At 48.9% G+C, this 22964-nt stretch overlaps 1 protein-coding gene and 2 long non-coding RNA genes across 4 annotated transcripts in view; 2 read left to right on the top strand and 1 right to left on the bottom strand.

Moving 5' to 3' along the window:
• Positions 1 to 227: 227 nt before the first annotated feature.
• Positions 228 to 22964, bottom strand: part of EEF2K (eukaryotic elongation factor 2 kinase) — a 57646-nt gene continuing 34909 nt past the window's right edge. For both annotated transcript variants that reach the window (XM_072942781.1, XM_072942780.1), the window contains exons 7-18: positions 19754 to 19903; positions 19398 to 19530; positions 19020 to 19147; positions 18113 to 18314; positions 16475 to 16542; positions 13638 to 13715; positions 12728 to 12790; positions 11270 to 11404; positions 10960 to 11148; positions 5475 to 5599; positions 1956 to 2134; positions 228 to 618 (exon numbers count right to left, since the gene is read on the bottom strand). In XM_072942781.1, the coding sequence (XP_072798882.1) occupies positions 509 to 618; positions 1956 to 2134; positions 5475 to 5599; positions 10960 to 11148; positions 11270 to 11404; positions 12728 to 12790; positions 13638 to 13715; positions 16475 to 16542; positions 18113 to 18314; positions 19020 to 19147; positions 19398 to 19530; positions 19754 to 19903 (1560 nt within the window). In that variant the 3' untranslated portion in view covers positions 228 to 508. The remainder of the gene's footprint in view (positions 619 to 1955; positions 2135 to 5474; positions 5600 to 10959; positions 11149 to 11269; positions 11405 to 12727; positions 12791 to 13637; positions 13716 to 16474; positions 16543 to 18112; positions 18315 to 19019; positions 19148 to 19397; positions 19531 to 19753; positions 19904 to 22964) is intronic.
• Positions 7227 to 9493, top strand: LOC140687091 (uncharacterized). Its single transcript, XR_012061169.1, has 2 exons — positions 7227 to 7602; positions 7695 to 9493. It is a non-coding gene; the product is annotated as an uncharacterized lncRNA (long non-coding RNA).
• Positions 9779 to 22832, top strand: LOC140687090 (uncharacterized). The gene is made up of 4 exons (XR_012061168.1): positions 9779 to 10703; positions 15897 to 15977; positions 17933 to 18030; positions 22616 to 22832. It is a non-coding gene; the product is annotated as an uncharacterized lncRNA (long non-coding RNA).

Below are 22964 nucleotides of genomic sequence, written 5' to 3'. Positions count from 1 at the left end.
TCTACTGTTCCCCATCCGACTCAGGAAACACAGGCTCTCTGGACCTGAGATTTCAGCCCAGCCTAAGAAGGCTGGTAAGCAAAACCTTAGTATTTTTCATCCAGGGCAGAAAAGATGTATTTTCTTACATCTCATGACTGGGAAAAAACAAAAAACAAAACCCACAACAACAAAAACACACACACACACACACACACCAAAAAACCAACAGAAGAATCTCAAAAAGGTATGCTGGTACATTAGGCTATTTTTTCAATCCCCACTCCCCCAAAATGCTGCCCTAGTGGACAGTTGCAGTGTCTCTGATAGTAGCAAAGACATTTTCAAAAGTCAAAAAATAAAATACAAAAGTTGATTTACAACACACTAAAAACATCTGCTCCCTCCTGCCCTCCCTACTCCTCCCCCCTTCCAAACTGTAAATAAGTAAAGAAGTCTTTTTCTTTTTTTTTTCTCCCCCTCCTAGCCCTTTTGCTTTTGACTGGCTGGCAGTGATTTTCCCCGCAAGTTATTCCTCCATCTGGGCCCAGGCCTCTTCTGCCTTCTCGTAGTACTGGTTGGCCAGCCGGCCCTTCATGGCTTCCATCGCTGCCTCGGCTGCCTGGGTGTACAAGTCGCCTGAAAGAAAGCAAAGTGGGGAACAAACAGGTGAAGCACCTGTTGTTTTCACCAGCCCCGTGTCCCCAGCCCCTGCCTGCAAATGGCACCCAGGTTACCCTTACCTCCTCTCCTCCCACATGCCCTGGGCGGGGCTCTGGGCGGGCATGTGATTCAAGCCTGGCCAATCAAAGCACTTCCCCATTCCCCACCAGGCTTCAGGGACTGGTCTGGACTGAAGCACAGCCAATCAGAGGAAGCCATCTCAATAAACACAGTGACGGGTTTAGGGGTAATTCCTAACTGAGTCAGTGAGAATCAGGCTGAGGACTTCTATAGGACTAATTCTGGATTTAGGAAAGTGGAAGAAAGCAAGTATAATTAAGATCACAAACAACCTCATGTCAGTTCTGGACAGGTTTTGCCACCAATTGAATCTGTGCAAAACATACAAAAACACTTGCTTTTCAGAGCTTTTTGGATTTAGAAATTTTAAATTTTGCAGTATTATTTGCTTAATTTTGTTATGCAACCTTAAAAAGTACTTTTGAACTCAGTCTTATCCTATACCTGTGAAATCAGGAGTTCAGAATGTTTATCATGTTATAAAAATAAGTAAGTAAATAAATCTATATCAATATATCTATATATATGAACATGTGCATCACCTGATGAATGGATAAAAATGTGGTAGCTATACAATGGAATGTTATTTGGCAATAAAAAGGAAAGAAATACTGATACACGCTACAACATGGATGAACCTTGAAAATATTATGTTAAGTGAAAGAAGCCAGACGCAAAAGGTCATATATTGTATGATCCCATTTATGTGAAATGTCCAGAATAGGTAAATCCAGAAAGATGGAAAGGAGGTTAGTGGCTTGGTGGTTGCCAGGGATAGAGGAGGGGGAAATAGGAAGTCGTTGCTAATAGGCACCAGATTTCTTTTCAGTGTGATGGAAATATTCTGGAATTAGATAGTGATGATGGCTGCATAACATTGTGAATGTACTAAAACTCACTGAACTGTGTGTTTTAAAATGGTGAATATTATGTTACATAAATGTCAGCTCAATTTTTTTAATTGCAAAAAAACCTCCCAAATACCTAATATATGAGCATTAAAATAAAAATATTCATCTGCATACCAGCCCCATAAAGCCCCCTTCTAAGCCAGCACCACATGGGTATCCGGCCTGGCAAAATATAGGGACAGTATGAATCGTTCTCCCAACCAGCAGTGAAAGAAGAGACTCAGTCTTGCGTCTTGCCATAATTCCCAGTGAGACAGGAATTATGTCCCTCATTGTGCAGCCAGCCCGGTTCCACCCCAGGGGCAGGTATGCAGGACCTACCTGATCTCTGCGGGTCCTTCTCCAGCCCGAAGCCGCCTGTGAACAGCATCTCGGCCTCCCTGGCCAGCAGCGTGTACCGGGGCTCGTCTTGCATCCCATCATACTCACCGCCCTCATCACAGTCTGTCATCTCCAGGGCAGTGTTGTACCAGTGCAGAGCCTCTGGCCAGTTTCGGGACCTTGCCAGAAGATACAGAGAAAAAGAGGGAGGTTACCATGGCAATGGGGCAGGAGGGAGGAGGCCCATCAGGGAAAGTCAGGCATCCCAGTGGGGCCACCACCTATGATTCATGGCCCATAGTACCCAATGGTGTCATTCACATTGTAGACTTACATATTTATAATGACAACAGTCAAGTAGCTTTTCCTAACAAAACTGGTACAATATTGCAACAATTTTCCAATGGATGGAAGTAGAGCATCTAGAGGAAGGGGGGACATTTTTCTAGTTGGCACAAAGTCACCCTATGGGCTAGCATTAGCAGTGGCTGGCGTCCCAGACAATTTGCCCCATGATTCGTGTAGGAGAAGAGGTACGTGGGGGACCCTATGCCAAGGCCACCAGCATCTTCTCACAGCAGTCATTCAGCTCCATCTTATGCTCTGCCCATGCTGGCTCTCCTGAGCACAATGCAGGCTCACTCCAGAACAGCTGACTTCCCTCTTCCCGCTCTGCCCGTCTACCCCCCACACTGGCTCCTACTGCAGCACACAAATGGCCAAAACCATCAAGGGCATTACACAAGTTTCACCCAAGTCTGAACAACACAAAATACAGAGCAAACAGGGCAGTGGGTTCTTTTCCTTGCGGTGTACTAATTGCATATTACTAAGCATGTGAGTAACTATTTATAGTACATCAGGAAAGAGCAAAGAGAGACACAGATAAGGTCTCTGGTTCTCATGAAATGTTCCGGGAGCAACAGCTCTAATGACCTGGCTTCACCGCTGAGTCGTAGTCCCCGTTAACCTGCCCCAAAGCCAGACTCGCTGGGTTACTTTTTCATCCCCAAATATGCCAGCACCTGTCTGCTCCTTGGCTTTTGTACCTGCTGCTCCCTTTGCTTGGAACATTCTTCCCCCAACTCTTCCCATACCTGGTTCCTCAGACCCTCCAACCTCAGCTCGTATGTCACCTCTTCAGAGATGCTGTCCCCAAACACCCTACTTCTTACAATACCTCAACCTGAAATTCTCCTGTTTACTTCTTCATCTGTTTATTATGGTTTCCCTGACATGAACATAAGCCCCAAGAAGGCAGGGACCTTGTTTGTTTTATTCACTGCCACATTCCCAGGGCCTGGCAGATAGCATGGCCTCTCTAAATGTCTGATGAATGAATAAATGTAAAGAAGTGGCTGGTTGGGGTGGTGCCAGAAGATAACCTTGACTCCATTTTATTTTATAAAACAGGAAGTCATTTGAAGATTATTGGTGACACATCCAACAAACTAGGGTATTAACAGTGGACAGGAAGCCACTAAACTAGACGATCTCACCCTTTTCAGCTCTGGCTTGCCCGAGTCTTGAAGGGCAAGGCAGAATTGCCCCCAAAACATTAAATGGAAAAGAAGGTAAAAGGGCCAACTTTCTCCCCACCTACCCCCACCCAAACCTACAGCCAGTGCTTAGTATGTCTACCCTGCCTTGGAATTTCCAATGACTTCCTTCTCCTATCAGATGGTAACTTACAAGGGGGTCAAAACCCCTTAAATGCAAATCTAGGCCTTACCCATAGCTGACCTTCAATTAACGCTCCCTGAATGGAAAGGGCTGGAGCTGCTTGGAATGAGGAAGAAGAATAAGAAAATGACTACAGCAGAAGCTATAGAAGAAAATCTTGGTAGATTTAACTACACAAATATTAAAAACCATACATCCCTAAACCCAATAAACATGGTCATTGTGTGGCACATGTGCCATTGCCTGGCCCCCCCAGATCCATGGTAGCCATCTCTGAAAAATGATGTTTTAAAGCCAACTCATATGCCTAAGAGTTAATAGCCTCAATATATTAAAAGTTCTTACAAATCAATAACAACCAACACCTATCATCTCAAATAAAAAGTCACAGGACTTGAAGAGAGAGAAAACACATATAGCAAAGATTTTTTTACAGGGTCTCAGATTCGGTGCCCTGCTACAACTCCCCCTACCTACATAGTGCTTCCCCACTGCACTCCATGGGCACCATATATGTTGGCATTTGATGGGACACAGGTCATATTATATCTGTTTTGTTTATCTCCATGCCAGGAAGGTTCTTTTTTTGTGGGGGAGGAGAATAGGGGAGGTAATTAGGCTTATTTATTTAGTTAGTTATTTAAATGGAGGTATGGGGGAGTGAACCCAGGACCTCGTGCATGCCCTATACCCTGCCCCCCTGACAGTATAGTTCTTTTTTGTTTTCTATACTCATCCTTCTTTTTTTTAATTTTTAAAATTTTTTGCCAGTGTAGTTCTGAGTCCACTGGAGGAGAAGTGAAAAGTCTTAAGTTTTGGCTCTGCCACTTACTGGCTACTTGAATATGGACAAGCCCCTTCACTTCTCAGAACTACAGTTTACTCGTCCCTAAAATGAGCCCCAAAATACCTGCCCTGTTTGTATCAAAGACACATGTTGGTTCATTCATTCAAACAATTACTGAGCCAGGCCCTGTGGAGAGCACTGGGACTAAGGAGATTCAGGAGACGTGATTCTTGTTCTCACTGAAATAAAATCACAGATATGAAAGTGTCATCCAAATTGAAGGGAGCATTGTTGTTACACAGCAGGTATCTGATAAATGTTTGCACGATACAGAATACAGGCAGGATGCCATGTATCTACGCGTTTGAGACCCTGAGAGTTTGCTATGACAGAGCCATGGTCCTGACTTTCCTTCTAAACCCAGTGAGAGGGACATGAAACCTTGACCTACAGAGGAGGGAAATGGAAAATAGTGAAAGTATAAAGTAGGAAGAGTTGGGGTGGGTATAGCTCAGAGCACATGCTTAGCATGCACAAGGTCACAGGTTCGATCCCCAGTACCTCCATTAAATAAAAAAATAATAAATGGGTAGACTTAATTACCTACCCTCCCCAACAAATGAACAAACAAACAAACAAACAAACAAACTAGAGAGAGTCAATTAAAATCACCCCGAACCCTTACCTGTAGGGAAACCACCCTGGACCTGATGCTGCATATCCTTTCAGACTCTTTCTCAGGCAAATCTTTACATAAAATGACTAAGATGCCATTTATCTCAGGCTTTATGAGCCTGACACAGTGAGGATCACATGCATCATCTCATTCAACTCTCACACAACTACCCTAGGATGCAGGTTCTATAATTATTCCCATTTTACACAGGGAAGAAACTGAGGCCAGGGAGGTAAAACTACCTGCCTCTGGTCACTGGACTAATCCCCAGGGGAGCCACACCTGGGACCCAGGTTTGTACTGACAGTGGAGGGTCAGCTCCCGCCCGCAGCCCAGGTTCCGCCCAGCTCCACCTGAGCGACAGCCACAGTACCTCTCTGGACTGAGGTTCTGGCCGGTGTCAAAAGCTCGTGCCACCAGGATCATGGACTGTCTGTCCCCAGCTTCAGCTGCTTTTAGTAAGTAATCAAATCCTTTGGTTTTATTCTCTTCCGTCTCCTGTGAATACAAACCAAAAAGGGGGAAAGAAAAGGAAATGAGGCTTACACGGGAGGGGCTGCCAGAACCTCACTATCAACCTTTCCCCAGTTTCTTGAATTCTTCTGAGAGCTCAGGGCTAGGGCTGCTGTAGAACTGCACACCTTGAGAGAGCAGGGCTTACAGAGCTCCTCCAGGCTTCCCATCAGGCAGGGAGAAAAGGAAGCTTAGCTCACTCCTGCTCAGTCTCCTCTACCTGCTGATTCCTCCAGAGGCCACATCATCTCTCACCTCCAACGGGGCTCCCTGCTCCCAGTCTCTTTAAAAGTTCTAACAGCTCTATTGAGATATAATTCACATCCCATACCATTCGCCCATTTAAAGTATACAGTTCCAGTTTTTATATGTTCACAGATTGTGCAACCACCACCACAACCGATTTCAGAATATTCTCATCAAGCCAAAAAGTAACCAAAACACTGTTAACTATTATCTCCCAATCGCTCCATCCCATCCAGCCTTAGGCAACCATTAATCTATCTTCTGTTTCTAGAGATTTCCCTATTCTGGACACTTCATGTAAATGTAACCATACAACATGTGGCCTATTGTGACCGGCTTTTTTCACATAGCATCATTTCACATGGTTCATTCATGTTATAGGACCTATCAGTGTTTCATTCCTTCTGTGGCCAAATAACCCTTCCTTGCATGGATGTACAAAATAGATGCACATTTTATTTATGTGTTCATCACTCTCAGGGGATGTCATTTGGGTTGCTTCCGCTTTTGGGCTTTCATGAACAATACTGCAGTGAACATCTGTGTACAAGGTTTTCTGTGGATGTATGTTTTTATTCTCTTGGGTACATACATCTAGGAGTGGAATTGCTGGATCATATGTAGCCCTATGTTTAGCCTTTTGAGAGGCTGTTTCTCATGGCGGCTGCATCACTACACATTCCCACCTGCTTCCATTCTGCTTCCCTGAGATCCACCCAGAGAGATGCTTTTAAAGCCCAAGTCAGGCCACATTACTCTCTCAAAGTTGCTCCAAGACTTCCTGTATCACTCGGAGACAAGTCCAAAGCGCTCGCATCAGTCTCCCACCCTCCACGCTTCAAGAATTGTGGCCGGGACTACCAGTTGTCCCCCATATCCATTCTCCCCACCCCGCCATCCATTTTTGCTGGCACATGGCTGATCAGCTGAAAACTACACTTCCCAGCCTCCCTTGCAGCCGGAAGCTGTTCTAATAACAAGAGGCCTAGCCAGTCACTCTCGATCTCACTCCCTGTCATGTCTTCCACCCAGCACTTTAGAACAATGCTTGGCACAGGAAGTGCTCAATAAACATGGTTAGTTATTTTTCCTTCTGTTGAAAATATTTTCATTTGTTAATTATTAGCTGTATTATGTCTTTCCCTGCCTGAAAAGTTTGCTATCGTGAATAAGAACCTAGAACAGAGCCCAGAGTGCGTGTGCTGGATGAATGAATGTCTTCGCAACATAGCAGAAAAACGCCCAAAGAATGGCAGGCTTTGGGGAAAGTGCGAGATGGGCCAGAGGCCTCTCAGGACATGTGGCCATGGTTTTCCTTGCTGCCAAAGTCCGTCCTGGAGAGAAAAGCCTTTGGGATGCCTGCAGATGAGGAAACTGAAAAAGCTTCTCAATCCCTGTACAAAGGTGCTAGGGTGTGGCTGGTGTAAATGGCCTGAGATCACAAGGAGTGTTACCAGGGAGTCTCAGAGGCAAGGGACCTGCCCTAGTCCTGGCCCTTCACCACTCACCCTGGGCCCAGCAATCCTTTATTCAGGCCTCAGACCCTTCTGCGTGTCCCCTCTGTGCCAGGCTCTGTGGCCGATGCTGGGGGAACAGGCCGCATGCGGTTGGGGATGCTGGAGCCAGCTCTATGGGCTTGTGAAAACTGACTGTCACGTTTTTAGGAATCTGGCAAGCAGGCTGTAAAACACAGCCATTACTAAAAATTAAATGATGTAAACTTACAATTAATTAAATGAAAGGTAACAAACACCCAAAGCTCATCACTTTCTAAATTACTTTCCTGTGTTTTACTGTTATCTATGCTCTTAAGGTTATTTGTATCCATTAACAGGGCTTCTCGACCTCGGTGCTACTGACACTGTAGAGCAGATGACCCTGCGGGGCGTCCTGTGCGTTGTAGGAGGTTTGGCAGAATCCTTGGCCTCTAGCCACCACATGCCAGTTGCACTCCCAGAGTTGTAACAACCAGAAGTGTCTCCAGACATTGCCAAGTGTCCCCTAGAGAAGGAGGGGGCAAAATGACTGGCTGAGAACCACTGGTCTATGGAATCCGCATGGTGGAAATGCCTTTTACTGGTGCTTCTGTATGTCTCCTCCCACCCTCCACGTTCACATCCGTACCCGGACACTGGCCACATACACCACAGAAAGTGAAAAATGCTACCGATCAAGGTTTGATGGATTGTCTTTTTGAATGTCTTAGCTGAAAAAAAGAGATGGCGAAAATATTAGTAATGCAGATTGATTTAAAAGTATGTCGTGTCCATAGCCATTGTGACCAGCACAGGAACCTGGAGAAACATTCTTCAGTGTTTAAAACTATTATCTAATTCAGCAAAGCTGCTGCTCTCATGAGCGGCAAATAAATGAAGTTCTGTCTCTGACAAAGGTCTTGCTTATCTCACTTGCGTCTTAACTCACTAAAGTCAAAGCCTCAACCAGTATTTGTGTCAACTTCACTCTTCTATCAGTTATAACCAGGGGTGAGCTCTAGACAGGAGTTCCACAAAAATTAGGGAAAGAATTCCAAGAGGATGAACTGAGTATATGGAATTCACAACAGAGAGTATTTTTATTGTTGTTTGTAAACTATTCTCTGCATTCCTTAGGTCAGGAAATGGATAATAAACTTACATACATATATGTGTATGCATTCCCTCCCCATCCACAAGAACCCGTTGTTAAGAATTTCCCAGCACATCACTGGCTACAAGAGATATATTTGGTCCAGCCCTCAAAGTGCATGGAGACTAGAGAAACAGCAAGAAATCATCAGCCTGTCAAAATCCCCTCCCCTGACCAAGCCTGCCCTTCACCATCTGAAACATGAAATAAGAATGGCTGTCAGCCCTGACCACATGCCAAACGATGCATTTGACTGAGCTGTACGGAACTGCCAACATTCTACCTTTCGTGACCTACAAAAATATGCACAAGTCTAGCCACTGCAGCAAGTTTTGAGATATCAAAAGACAGAAACCAATCCGAGTGTCCATTGATAGGGCACAGGTTAAATAAAGTGTGTTGTACACGTGCAATGGAACATTACACAGCTGCTGAAAAGAAAGAGGAAGCTGCCTCTACACCACTGAGGGAAAAGGGCAGCAGGAGGCGGTCAAGTGAGAAAAGCAAGGTTCCCATGAGTGTGTGTGACATGCTAACTTTGGGCAAAAAAAAGAGGGTGAACATAAGAACCTATACTCTGTGTTAAAATTGGAAATAAACAATAAAAAGATGGAAAAAAAAAAAGAACCTATACTCTGCATTGGCATAAGGAAACTCTGTGCACTGGGTTGAATAGTGTCCTCCCCAAACTTATGTCCACTCAGAACCTCACATTGTGACCTTTGTAGATGTCATTAGGTAAGATGAGGTCATACTGGAGTAGAGGGGCCCTCAATCCCATAGAATGGTGTCTTTTTAAGAGAAGAGACACAGAGACACAGACACAGAGAGGGGAGGCCATGTGAAGATGGAAACAGAGGTTGGAGTGATGTACCCATGAGCCAGGAGCCCCCAATACTGCCCATAACCACCAGAAGCCACAAAAGCACAGCGCTGCTGACACCTTGATTTTGGACTTCTAGCCTCTGGAACTGTGCGAGAATAAATTTCTGTTGTTTTATGCCACCCAGTTTGTGGTGACTTCTCACGGCAGTCCTAAGAAACAAACACACTCTGGAATTATATGTAAGAAATTAATAATAATGGTCACTTGTTATGGGGAGAATGAGAAGATGGAGGGGAAGGTGGGAGGGAGATTTTTCACTATAAATCTTTTCATAATTAAAAAATTAGGGGTGAGGGTATAGCTCAGTGGTAGAGCCACACGCTTAGCATACATGAGGTTTTGGGTTCAATCCCCAGTACCTCTGTTAAAAAAGTTAAATAAATAAATAAACCTAATTACCCACCCCCAAATATAATAAAGTCAAAAAAAATTTTTTTTAAATCATGTGAATGTAGTACCCATTTTATTTTATTAAAAAATAAAAAATAAATTTTTTTCTTCTTTGAGATGTAATTGACATACAGCACTGGATACCTTTCTGGTGGGGAGGGGGAGGTAGTTAGGTTGCATTTATTTATTTAAGTGGAGGGACTGGGGATTGAACCCAGGACCTTGTCCTTGCTAGGCATGCACTCAAACATTGAGCTACACCCTCTCCAAAACTGCTCTAAAAATTAAATAAGTAAAGCACTTTCAGGTGCCTTCCCACACCCTCCTCCAGTCTGAGATCCCTGACCTGCTGGGCCATGGACATGGCCCACAGAGGAGGGCTGGTCCCCTGTGTCCACACCAGGCCCAGCCTCATCCAGCCACAACCCTGGCCCACGTGACAGGAAGGATGGGACAGATATGCTGGGAGCATATGCACACCGAGGGCCTCTCAACTTCTCCAAGGAAAAGATCGCACTCCCTAGGCCCTGTCAGGTCCTGTTCCCTGTGCCCATAGACCAGGGAAGTGCAGAGAGAGGAGACATCCTCACGGATCTCCAGTCACACCCAGGTCCTGCCGGGGCCCACTCTCCAGCCTCATCTCCTGCACTATCTCCTCACGCCCACGCTGAGCCGCACTGATCACTGCCTGTCCTCTGACCCCGCCTTGTCTGTCTGCTCTGGGCCTGGGCTCACGCGGCTCCCTCTGCCCACACTGCCCCTCCCACACTCTGCCTGGCTGGCTCCATCAGCTTTCAGGCCTAACTTAGGCATCGCTTTATTCATTCGTCTCATAAATGAATGCTGAACATCTAACGTGTGCCAGGTCTGTCCTCGCCACTAGGGACACAGCTGGGGCTGACGAGCAGGGAGCCTGGGCTGACCCCTCGAGACCCCCAGGTAAGGCCCTTCCTGTTTGTGTGCATCAGTACCTTCTGTTTCTCCCATTGCAACATGTCACAAATGCCTGGGAATGGGACTGCCACCTTCCACCCATTTCCCAAGAGCAGAGGCCAGTTCTACCAGTTTCAGCCAACACGGCAGTGCCTGGCCCCAGACGGATGCTCAGGGAATTTCTAGGGCACAAACCTCCAGGGAGGGGGAGGGTGATGGGTTGACTGAGACCCCCCTCCAGCTGGGTCCCTGCCCCCCTCACCTCCAGAGAGACGTCGGACAGGATGTGGTGGGGCAGCTGTGAGTACATGAGCCCCAGGCCCACGATGGCCTCCAGCTCACCCAGGTCGGCCGCGTGCTCCAGGTGGAAGACCGCCGACTCCCGGTCCCACTCCTCGTCCTTGTCGCAGAAGCGCCCGCCCTCGTGGTAGCGCACCATGGCCAGGTGGACCTGCCACACGGACCACACACGGGTGAGGCCGAAGCCGCAGCCGAGGGCCCCCAGCCAGCCTGCGGGAGGGAGTGACTGGCAGAGGACGCGCCGGCCTAGCGCAGGGAGGGCATCGCTGTACCTTCCCCAGAATGGACTTCCCGATCTTCTTCTCAAGGTCCAGAGCGTTGAGCCTCTGCACCTCCAAGGCCACGGCCGAAGGCCTGGGCAGGTGGAGGCGGGAGGAGTTGACGAGATTCCATTTCTCCACACAAACCTGTAGGGAGGACCAGGCATTTACAGGCCAGAGGGGTGAGGGGCTGGGGCTGGACGCACCCTCCCGGCTACGAAAGCCAGTCTGGCAAGTTGAGGGGAGGGGAAACGTGTGGTGTCAAGTTTTCTTGCACAAACATGGCTCCACTTCCAGTCACCTGTGGGCGCTGAGGGGATGTGGCAGCAACAGGACACAAAGGCTAGCACACCAGACAGTTCAGAGACGTGTCCCCTCACTTACCAACCTGAGTTGGGTTGGGGAGGTTAGACCCTGAGCTGCTCCTTTGACAGCTCCCCACATGAGGCACCAGAAGTGCCTGACTTCAGACCCGGAGACAAATCCACTGTGCTCTCCTCTGTGCGTCCCAGGCTGCTTCGGGGGCCGGGCTTAGAAAACACACCATGTCTCCCAGCTAAAAGCACCCTCTCCCCAAGTTCTCACAGGACAGAGCCAGGCCGCGACGTGTGCGCACGTGTATGTGTGCACTGACCATCCTACAACGCACAGGGCGGCCCCCGCAACAAAGAGTGACCCAGCCCAGAATGTCACTGGGGTTTTGGTTGAATGACCCTGCTCCACGCCACACTGCAGCCTTGACCCGACTGGGAAATACAGTGTGGTAAGTAAATACAACATGGCAACTAATCTGTGTTCCGGAAGCAGCAAGAGTCCAGCCTGCCCTGGTGATCAGGGAAGGCTCCTGGAGGAGGTGCCACTGGGATCCAGCCTGGGAGAGCAGACAGGAGGAGAGAGGAGAAGGAGATGTGACCACAGCGGGAGGAAGGATCTTGCAGGTGGGAAATAGACTCGACTTCGCAAAGGCTGGAGAGTGAGAGGTCCAAATATGGTTCAGAGTCAGCTGGAGAAGAGCATCGTGGAGGCTTGTCCTTCCCACAGTTACCTGAGGATATCGATCACCTGAGACGCTTCTTAGATCTCCTAGCCAGGTAACCTGGGGAAAGTCACTTAAGAGCCCCTTTTTCTTACATGTAAAAAGAGGGTGAATAACACTGAAACCAAGAAGTGAATTGATTTACACTGGAAGGCACCTACATGGGCAGAACCTGAACACGTGAGCTGTGGCCTCCAGAACCGGCCACTCGAATCTTCCCCAACCTTCCCCACTGATCCTCCAGCGGCCCACCCAGGGCAGGAGCTCAAAAAGTATTTGCCGAGGGGATTGGGTCCTTTGCAAAATATTCCCTGAGGAGATGTGTGAGGCGCCCTGGGCAGGCAGAAGTGACGTGACGTGAAGGGGGAGAAGCAGAAACCGAGGCTGGAAAAGGCAAGCGCACAAACATGACAAGGACTCCCGGGGTGCTTTACCCGTCCGCAGCTGCCCAGGCTGTCTTCATCCGACTCGTACCTCCGGTTACCGTTTGAGTGGCCCTGAGGGAGTTCAGAGGTCAGAGTGATCCAAAGAGCAGCCCTTCCCCTGCAAGAACCTCCTCTGGGGGAACTGGTCCAGCCCTCCCAGGGGACCCTCCTCAGGGAACTGGTTCATCCCCTACCCATCCCGGACCTGGCACCTGTCTGTCCAGCAGAGAGAAGCAGGGTAACAGGCAGGACCGGTGTGCTGGGGAGGCCACAGCCTTCCACTCGCTCTCACCGTGTGCACAGATGGAACGGACTCCAAGGCACAGGATCCCAGCAGTCAGGCACCAAGAAAACTGGGCCAAGTCCTCCCCCCAGCCAAAGCTCCCATCGCCTGATTACAATTTTGCAGTAATAAAGCGAGACAAGAGGCCACCCGCGAGACTGGCCATGATGCTCAGGTTTAATTTGGGCACTTGGCAAAACCTCTACATGGCTGACACTGCCCAAGACCACCCTCCCCAGGATGCTGCTGGGAAGATGCTTTAGGAAACCATTGTCGGGGTCCCTCCGGAGGGACTGCTACAATCCTGTGCCTTGGAGCTGGGCCCTCCCACCTGCACCAACACCCTTCTGGTCTGCTACCCACCATCCCCTCTGCTTAGCTACCAGAGGTCCCAGCTTCACTGTAAGAAGTGTCTGCCATTTTCAACCTTGTGTCTAATCCCCCATGCTTGTCCCCTCACTAAACTTACTGGTCAACACTACCCTGTTTTGTCTTCTGCTCTGCATGTGTTTTTATCTGAAATGATTTATTTGCTTGTTATGCGCTTATGACCCACTCCCCTTCCCCCCAGCTCTCTATCCTCCTGGACAACCAGGTAACAGGGGACTCTGTTCTCATTTTCTGGGGGTTCCTTACATGTTCTCGGGGCTCTGGGTCATCCAGCTCACCCCGCTTCTCACTGGGGTATCCGCTGTCCCCACTGTTCTCAGAGTCCTGTGGAGAGAAGATGACCCTAGGGTCTCAGTGGTCCTCTGAGTACCTAGTGGTGGTCATATCTGGAATTCCAGCCATTTTCTTTCTCTCCTTTGTCCTGTCACCTCACTTAACACTCTCTCCCTCCAACCCTTGTTGGTCGAGTAACAAGGAAAGGGTGGGAAGCAGTGGCAAAGAGCTTGGACTCTGGGGCCAGACTGCCCAGGCTCAAGTCCGAGCTTTGTGACTCGCCAGCTGTGGCCTTGGGCAGTCGCTTAGCCTCTCTGAACTTTGGTTTCCTTCATTACAGCCCCTACATCAAAGGGCTCTGAAGATAAAACAAGGTGTCACACTCAGGGTGGGGATCGTAATTGAGTGCTATTATTAAGAGTGGCTCACCCAATTCTCAGGCAGAAAAACAAAGGCTGGTTGAAAGGATATGACCCCTGGATAAAGATGTAGTGTTGGGAAGAATTATTTCACCACAGCTAAGCCCTCTGCCAAAACTGCACAGGTCACTGGGTATATTTTTTTATTCTTCAAGGTCTGAGTTCTGTTGTGAAAAGGAATCTAGTATGATTTAGAATCTCTAGAACTTCAGTCATTTGTCTACCAACATTGAGTTCTGGCATATCCCCATGTCACTATTCAGCCGATAATTTTAATTTTTTTCCTTCTTTATTCTCCTAAGAAATATTTCAAACACATAAATAAGAACAGAGAATCCTAATGTGAACTCCTGTACTGCTGTTAAAACTTAGACCTCTTATGAGTTCCTCCCCATCCCATTCTCTTCCTCCTCCAGATAAAACCCCATTCATGAATTCATATTTCTATTATTTTTCTTTAAATAAATCATCTTATTTACTTAAGTCAATTTATTTTTAAAAGAATCACTACCATAAATGTAAAACCTGGCTCAGTCTCCTAGGCAGATGGGAGCCATGGAACATACACAACGGAATCCCTGGCCTCTGGTCTGGCCAGGACCCACTCCTCCCCAAGGAGCTGTGTTATCCTCAAAGGCCCCAGCCCTGGTTTCTAGAAGCACCACAGGCTTCCTACCTCCCCTCCCCTAGGCTTTTGCTCTGTGTGAGCCAAACAGCTGTTCTGATTTTTTTTTTATAACTATTTCCATTGTTAATATTGAGGCACAATTTACAGACAATCAAACTGAAGTGTTTAGTGTGCTGAGTGAAAGACTATCTTTGAAAACGGATCACAGGCCAGACCCAGAAGCCTGGGAAGCCCCCTCCTTGTACCCACTTCCTGCATGACCCTGGGCCCCGTGTCCTACCCTTGGAAATCACTCCTGAGCCAGACAACAGAGAGCCCCACTCAAACCCCAGCTCTGTACCTCCCAGCTCTGGGATCCTGGGCGAGGCCGCCCACTTCTCCAAACCTCAAGTGTCCTCATCTGAGAAATGGGGGAATACCACTCATCTGAGAAATGGAGAACAGAAGTAAAGGACCGCAGGGCAGAGGGTGGGTTTGAATCCTAACTCCATCCCTGGGTGACTGTGAGCAAGCGGCTAACATGTCTGTGCCTCCGTGTGTCCCCATCTGTCAATCAGGGATGATGAGAACACTGCTCAAGCAGCTGCGAACGCTGAGGGTAAGCAGGTGGCCGAGGGGACAGGTGGCAGGAAGACTTTTTTTTAAAACTGAAGTACAGTCAGTTTACAATGTTGTATCAATTTCTGGTGTGCAGCATACTGTTTCAGTCACACATATGCATGCATATGCTCGCTTTCATATTCTTTTTCATTATAGGTTCCTACAAGAAGACTCTTCACCATGCTAACTTTTTGTACCTTTTCCTTTCCCACCTACTCTGAAATTCTAAACTTCATCCTAACTCCAGAATAAGACCTACTCTAAAAGGAATACAAAATACTCTCTACCTCCTAAGTTGCTGTGGGGATTAAACGAGAATTATCTACCAAGCTCTTGAAACAGTTTCTGCCCATAGAGACATTCCCTCCATGTCAGCTATTCTTACTTTTTTTTCTTCCACTCGAGAACTCTGAACAGCAGTCAGGAGTGAACTGGAACCTTTGCAGCAGGCTGAGGGTGCAGCTTCAGGTGCCTGTGGCCTGTGCAAGTGTGACAGTTCTACCAAGTCTGTGTAAAAAATTCCAGTGAATTTTTAATGTGACCCCCTAATATATGTCCGTCTGAATGCAAATATGTCATCTGCAGCTTCCTACTGCTGAGTCATCTAGAGGCGGCAGGACACCTGTTCTGTGTATCCAGCCTGTGAGCACCTCAGCTGCCTGCGCTGTAAGTTACACATCTAATTTGACACCATACTGTATGTTCATCTGCATGCAAATATGTCAGCTACAGCTTCTTCCTGCTGAGTCATCTAGAAGTTGCAAGAAAGCCGTTTTGTGTCTCTGTCCTGTGAGCATCCTAGCTGCCTGTGCTCTAAGTTATACACTGGAGACCCAGCCTAACCCCTTCTCCCCTAAGACAGCTGTCTGTACACGGGGCCAAACCAAACCCAGGGCCCAGCCTGGCATTTACCAAAAGGTCACACTGTTGCTGTTTTGGATTCTCTCTACTCTGTCTCCAGGAACCCGCACAGGCCCAGCTCTTCCCAGAGGAAACCCTGCCCTGGGCAGGAGGCTGAGATTCCCCTCCGCCTGCCTGTGCCCTCCTGCCAGCGCCCAGAGCAGACCTGGGCTGCCCACCTCTTCCTTGAGGACTCACATCTCTGTTCCTGAGGGAGGGAGCCCACTCCTCCCCGAGCTGCTCCTCCATCCCCCTCCACTCACCCGGTGGTTGTCCAGATGGTCGTGGTCTCGGGGAGCCGCATTATCAAGGTCACTGAACACAGGCCAGTCTGGGCAGGGAGGAAACAAGAGTCAGACACCAGCTCCATCGCTGGAACGGTTCACAAGACCCACCCACAGCCTACAGCTGCCACCAACCCTTTTTTAATTTTAAATTTACAAAGATGGGAGAAGAATGTTGTGAGCACCTGGAGGGGGCAGCAGTTCCTCCTGGAGCACTTAGAGCCTGACACTTGCCAGGTGTGGGAGCCTAAGCACTGTGCCTCCTTGGGGTTGTCCTAATGCCAAGCCCCCTTGTGTAATGTGTTTGTGAACTCATGTGCCGGGGTCATGCCCGGCCCTCAAGGAGGTGCAGTCGTGAAGGAAGAAAAGCCATTTGTACATTTGGGGCCCAATGGGTAGAGTCAAGTGGGAGCAGCTCAGATGGTTGAGAACCAGCCATTTCCTGGTGGTTCCCAGTTTTCACCCTCTGTCCTAAGCTCCCACTAGCCAAACCTGGCTTGTCTCCTGGTCTTGTCTGGTTTTTAAGAATTCTTTTTACATTTTTGTTCGTTTTGGGGGGTGGGTAATTAGGTTTATTTATTTTTAAAGGAGGTACTGGGGATTGAACCCAGGACCTTGTGCATCACAAGCATTCACTCTACCACTTGAGCTATATACCCTCCCCCTCCTTTTTACATTTTTTAGTGGTTGGGGAAAAAAAAATCAAAAGAAGAGTATCTTGTGATATGTGAAAATTAAATGAGATTTAAAATTCAATGTCCATAGAGTTTTACTGGGAACACAGCCACACCTTGTTTCAGGTATTGTCTATGGCCGTGTTTATGTTGCAAAGGCTGAGACCACATGGCCCACAAAGTCTAAAATATTTACTCTCTGGCCTTTTAAGAAAAACCTGTCAACTCCTGCTCCAGACTATTCCCAAGGCTTTCCAGTGGTGATGTCTCACAGGCTTCTTTAACATCTGACACGAAAATCCTCCTCTCCTGCTCCCCTGCCGCCTCCTCCAGCTGAATTATTGGCCACACCATCCTTTCTGTTGTTCAGATCAAAACCCTGGAATCAGCCTTGCCTCCCCCCTTTTCTGCAGATCCCACGTCCACATCATCAGCAAACTCTGTCCCATCAACTTCAGAAATAACGATTCCGCTTTTCCCCTTTGATCTATTCATATGATGTTAATCGGTTTCCACCACGGAACCACCTCTGGATTCATGCAAGAACCCTATTGGGCTATGACAGACTGTTCTTTTAAGACACTAGTCTTGATTTGTTAATACTTTACTTAGAATTTTTGCCTTGTATATTTATAAGTGAGGTTGGGATATAGTTTTCTTTTTTGGTGTTTTGTCAAATTTTGGTATACAAGTTTTTTGCTGATTTCATAAAATGCCCTGAAAACTGTTACCTTGTTTTCTATAATAGAGGTTGTTTTTACAGCATTTGGATGACCTGCATCTTGAACGTTTATTAAAGAACTCACCTGTAAAACCATCTGGGCCAACCACCTTTTTGGTTGGCATGGCAGATCTTCTAAGGTAAGTGAAAGCAAACCCAGCCCTGTCTACCTGGTGCTCGTCCCCTCCAATCACAGTGACCAAGGACCAAACCATCACTCACGGAGGGCGTCCAGTTTCTGGCTGTGCGGCGTGGCCGAGGACGGCGAGGAAGGGAGTGAGTCGGAGGTCATGTCACTCATGTTCTCGTCCCCAGAGTTCTCTGAGAGGCGAAGGAGCAGGGGGGGCCGGCTGCCAGAGAGGGTCCTCACCCGGGGGCTCCCGCACTTTTCCTCTGTCCCCCTCAAAATGGTTTTGGCTGATTGCTGGAGAATTAACAGGGATATGCACATCACACAGGCACCCTCTGGGGAAAAGGAGCTCTTCCTGTTGCCTGTTGGTCCCCTGCAAACCTGAGGCCCTTTTAGCCACAACGCCCATCTGTGCCTGTTTAGGGACTAGCAGAAAATCTAAAAATAATCAGTGGGGATTAACCTGAAGACCACTAAGAAGGGGCATCCGGGATAGGCGCTCAGAGGAACAGCATTCCCTCACTTCACAGCTCTGAGCAGGGAGACACATGCCACTATATATCCAGAATCCCAAGCTGGTCTTTGCCAGCATTGTCTCATATCTGGTCCATGCAGTAGGGTAGGGATGGCGGCACATTCCAGACACAGAGAGATGCCCAGAGAGCCAGGTCCAAATCTAGCCTAGCCATGTGTCAACACCACACAAATACACACTCCACACACTCACTACCTCTACACACCTCGTCCTCTCACTCTGGTCACAAATGGGCCAGATCAAGCAGACCCCAGCTGCCCTATTAATGGGGACATTCAGGAGAGCTGTGCACTGGTTTGGGGAGGGAGGCGAGGGACACAGATGGGACCAAGATTCTTCTGGCCCTGATACTCTTCAATGAAGCATCGCAGAGCCCGGGCCACTGTCGCAGAGGCAGCACAGCTTGCTGGTCCTGGCAGCAGAAAGGCCCCGCCCGTCCCAGCAGGCTCCCACTGGGTACCCACCAGCAGCTTGGTGTTCTGGTTCACGGCATCTCTCTCTTTCGGGGAGAGGTCGAATGGAGCGAGGCCCATGCTCTTGCAAATCCGGTTGCAGGCGTGAGAGTGGAAGAAGAGAGCCATCCCACGGACACCTGCAGACAAAGCCGGGGTCTGGAGCACTGCTTCGCCTTGGGGCAGGGGCAGGGCGGGGATGACACCCTGACATAGCAGGAGCAGTTGTCAAATGCGCTGAACTGGCAGGAGCCAGGTGCCCCAGGCTCCTGGCTCCATTATGTTGGGGAGGCCCATACACCACCTCGGCCAGCTTTCTCAGGTGAACAAAGAGTCGGAGATTTTGCGGGGAGCGTGGTCTCTGTGGACACACTGGCTTTCCCTGCCTACCTAGGTTGCCATCTCCAAAGTCAGTGCCCCTCTCGGTGTGGATCTGCGGGTCGGTGTAGAGGTCACCCACACCCTGGATGTCCACCACAATCAGCTGGTGGCCGGACCGCTCAAACGTGAAGTGGCTGAAGGCCTGTGGGGCGACGGGAAGAAAAAGGGTGAACACAAGAGACCAGGCTGTGGGCTGCAAGGACACTGGCAGGCACCGCTCTGAGGGGCTGCGACAATCCAGCTCTGCCCCTGCTGGGGGCCTTTCTCTGCAGGGAGGAGTTGTATAGAGGCAAAGATGAAGGCAGAAGCCCTGTTTCGTGGGGCAGGGACCTGAGTCTGCCGAGATGCCTCTGCAGGTGCCTCACCTGCGGCGTCAGGCGCACGTTGTCATCGCGGACGAAGCCCGAGTTGGAGTTGTACTTGATGTACTTGCCCTCAATATAGTGCTCCAGGTGGAAGAGAGGCTGGCCCGGTCTCTCCTTCAGCTCTATGACGCACATCTGCATGATGTCCACCTGCGGGAGTGGGTGCGGGGTCAAGGGAAGAGCAGGGCCCAGGAGGCACCCTCCTCTGATGAAAGGTGGGAGCAGAGGATTGAATGGAGCCAGCCTGCCTGGGCTCTGATCCTGGCTCCATCACTGACCAGCAGTCTGGGGCAGGAACTGCTGGTTGTCCCCAGAATCTATTCCTCCTTTCCTCTGAGAGTGAAAACCTGAATGTATCCCCTACAAATTTCTCATGTTGAAATCCTAACTCTCAAAGGTGACGGTATAGGAGGTAGGATCCTTGGGAGATGATTGAGTCAGGGGGAGGAGCCCCCATGAGTGGGATTGATGTCCTTATAAAAGAAGCCCCACAAGAGCTCCCTGACTCTGTCCACCATGTGAGGACACAGCAAGGAGCTGCAGCTGTGGAACAGGGAGAGAGCCCTCACCAGAATGTGACCCTGCTGGCACCTTGATCTTGGACTTGCCAGCCTCCAGAACCACAAGCAAAAATTTCTGCTGTTTATGAGTTATCCAGTCCATAGTGTTTTGTTATGGCAGCCCGAATGGACCAAGACAAGCCACATTTCTAAGTTTTGACAGGATGCACAGCCACCCTAGGAAGGACACTGCTTGGCTTCCCTTGCAGCTAGGTGTGGCCACGTGACTAAGCCCAGCCAATAGGAAGCAAGCAGCAGTGATGATGCAACTCCAACCTGCCCTCCTGAGTCTATAAGGTGGACATCTGCCAGTGAGCCAGAGCTGACCACATGGTCCAGGGTGACTCCCGGCAGATGGCAGAAGAAGACAGAAGGAACTAGGCCTCTGGATGACTTAAGGAGGTGAAGCACCAGCCCACCCTGAGCCCCCAAGAGAGCAGGACTGTTAGATGAGAGAAAAGGAAACCACTTAGAGTTAGCACACAATTGTGGGTCTGTCTGCTAAGCAACTCAGTCTATGCCGGACACTAATACTGTGAATTTGGGCAAGTTATTTCACCAGTCTGTGCCTCAGTTTCCTCACCTGTGGAATGGGGATCTCAGACTTAGTAAAAGGATGAAATCTGCTGGTGCACGGAAGAATCTGTCAACATTTGTGATGTCATTATTACTAGCAGACACAGTTCTAGAGTGATATATACCAAACCGTAACAGCGGTTCTCTCCCTGCAAAGGGGAATTACAGGGAACTCAGACATTCCTCACTACATTGTGCACCAAGTGTCTGTTTAATCTTGCACTCAGAAGAAAATGTGTAAGTACTGTGTATGGCTTGTAAAGTAGGGCAGAGAAGACCTGCAACTCTAACTTGTGATCTGTTACACAGGGTCACACCCATGGCACCTGCCCCCTTCCACGCCACCTACAACAGGAGCCAGGTCTGGGTTTCCCAAGGAAATGACCACCCTGGGAACTGCTTGGCTGAGTCACCAGACAGGCAGACGATAGCTGCAGAGAACAAAGGAGCCCAGAGCTAAGAGCTGAGAATCTCCCTCTATGTGGCCCAAGTTCTAAGAACCCAGCCAGAGGGGAGGGAGCTGCTGGTTCCCAGAGGATTCCTACTCCAAAAGCTGGCTTCATCCTTTTAAGGAAACCTGCTACAGGGCCACCCGCTTGGCTAGAAGGCTAATGGGTGAGGGTCAGTAGCAAGGACACATCCTCAAGGGGCAGCCAGCTCCTCCTCAAACAACCACATTCCTCTCCCTTCATCCATTCAACCACACTATTATTTACTGAGCACCTAGGTACTGGGATAGAGTGAACAAGACAGATAAAATCCTTGCCCTCAGGGGAGAGAGGCAACTGAAATATAACTACATGAATAAGACCCTTTCAGACAGTGCCAAGTGCTCTGAAAAAAGAAACCAGAACAAACAGACTGACACTACAGAGGGCGTGGCAGTGAAAGGGCTGCTTGATTTAGGATGGTCTGGTACAGCCTAGCTGAGGAGGTGACAAAGCTGAGACCTGAACTGTGAGAAGGACTGAGGAGGAGAATGAGGCAGCCTGGGGGGCACAGCCAGTGCAAAGGTCCTGAGGCAGAAACAAGGTTAGGGAGGAAGGGAAAGGTGGCCAGGCTGGAGTGTAGTGATCTAAGGAAGACACACTCCCAAGCGCAGGCATGTGGTTTCTGGTGCCCATGTCAAGGGCCCTGCAAACAGCAGGCACTCAATAAATTCTGCTGATTGCCTGGAAGTGTGGCTCTCCCAAGGCACTCAGGGGATGGTGTCATATATCTAGCAGGGGCAAAACAGAAGGAAAGCTGAGCTGTGAATTTAGCTAGGGTAGAGGCCCACAGTGCCATTTCCTCAAATGCCCGCAGGTATCAGGAGATTCTGCTTGGCCTCAGGTCACCATTACCCTGGGGGCTCAAGTGAAGGTGCCAAAAGCAGGGGCTGGGAAAGTCTGGATTTGACCCCGGCTCTACCCTGCCAATTCGTGCAAGACACTTAACCCCTCTGTGCCCTGGATTCCCCAGGGGTAGATTAGGTTTCCATTTCCCATCCCCTCTCCTGCTTTTTCTTGGGAGCCACCAATCTCAGCCCACGTAGTCCGGGTGGAAGGACCCATACTCCTGGTTCTAAAGGGTGAGTACAAGGCTCAAGTCTGCCCAATCTATACATTCCTGCCCCGTGATCATCATGACTGGCTCAGTGACAGGCACCTGACCTCATCAGAGCCAATGAAACCCAGTTTTGGGACCTTTATTGGAACTTGAAGGAAAACAAGTGTCATTCCATTAGGGTTGCTGAGAAACAGAAAGCAAGCCTGCAGCTCCTGGGGCGGACATTTCACTGCTAGTCGAAAAGCTGCCCGAGAGTGATGCCGGCACAGAAGAACGTTGAGGCTAGAGCTGGAGGAAGATCCCCAACAGCCTCAGTCTGGCCCTGGATCCCGCTGTGCTTGTAGCCAGCTCTGTTTCTCAGTTACAGGAGGCAATAAATTCCCTTTTTGGATTAAGCTCATTTAAGTGGGTCTCTGTCATTCACAAAGAAAAATCCTAACTAATAGATCCCATCTGTAAATGGAATAAAAAACACTCCAACATCAAACAAGCTCAGAGCTGTTTTTAGGAATAAGCAAACTTGAGTT

Source organism: Vicugna pacos, chromosome 18, assembly GCF_048564905.1.
Source record: "Vicugna pacos chromosome 18, VicPac4, whole genome shotgun sequence".
NCBI classification, from domain to species: domain Eukaryota; kingdom Metazoa; phylum Chordata; class Mammalia; order Artiodactyla; family Camelidae; genus Vicugna; species Vicugna pacos.
The sequence above is the reverse complement of the archived record's forward strand: the minus strand, read 5'-3'. Positions and strand labels throughout refer to the sequence as shown.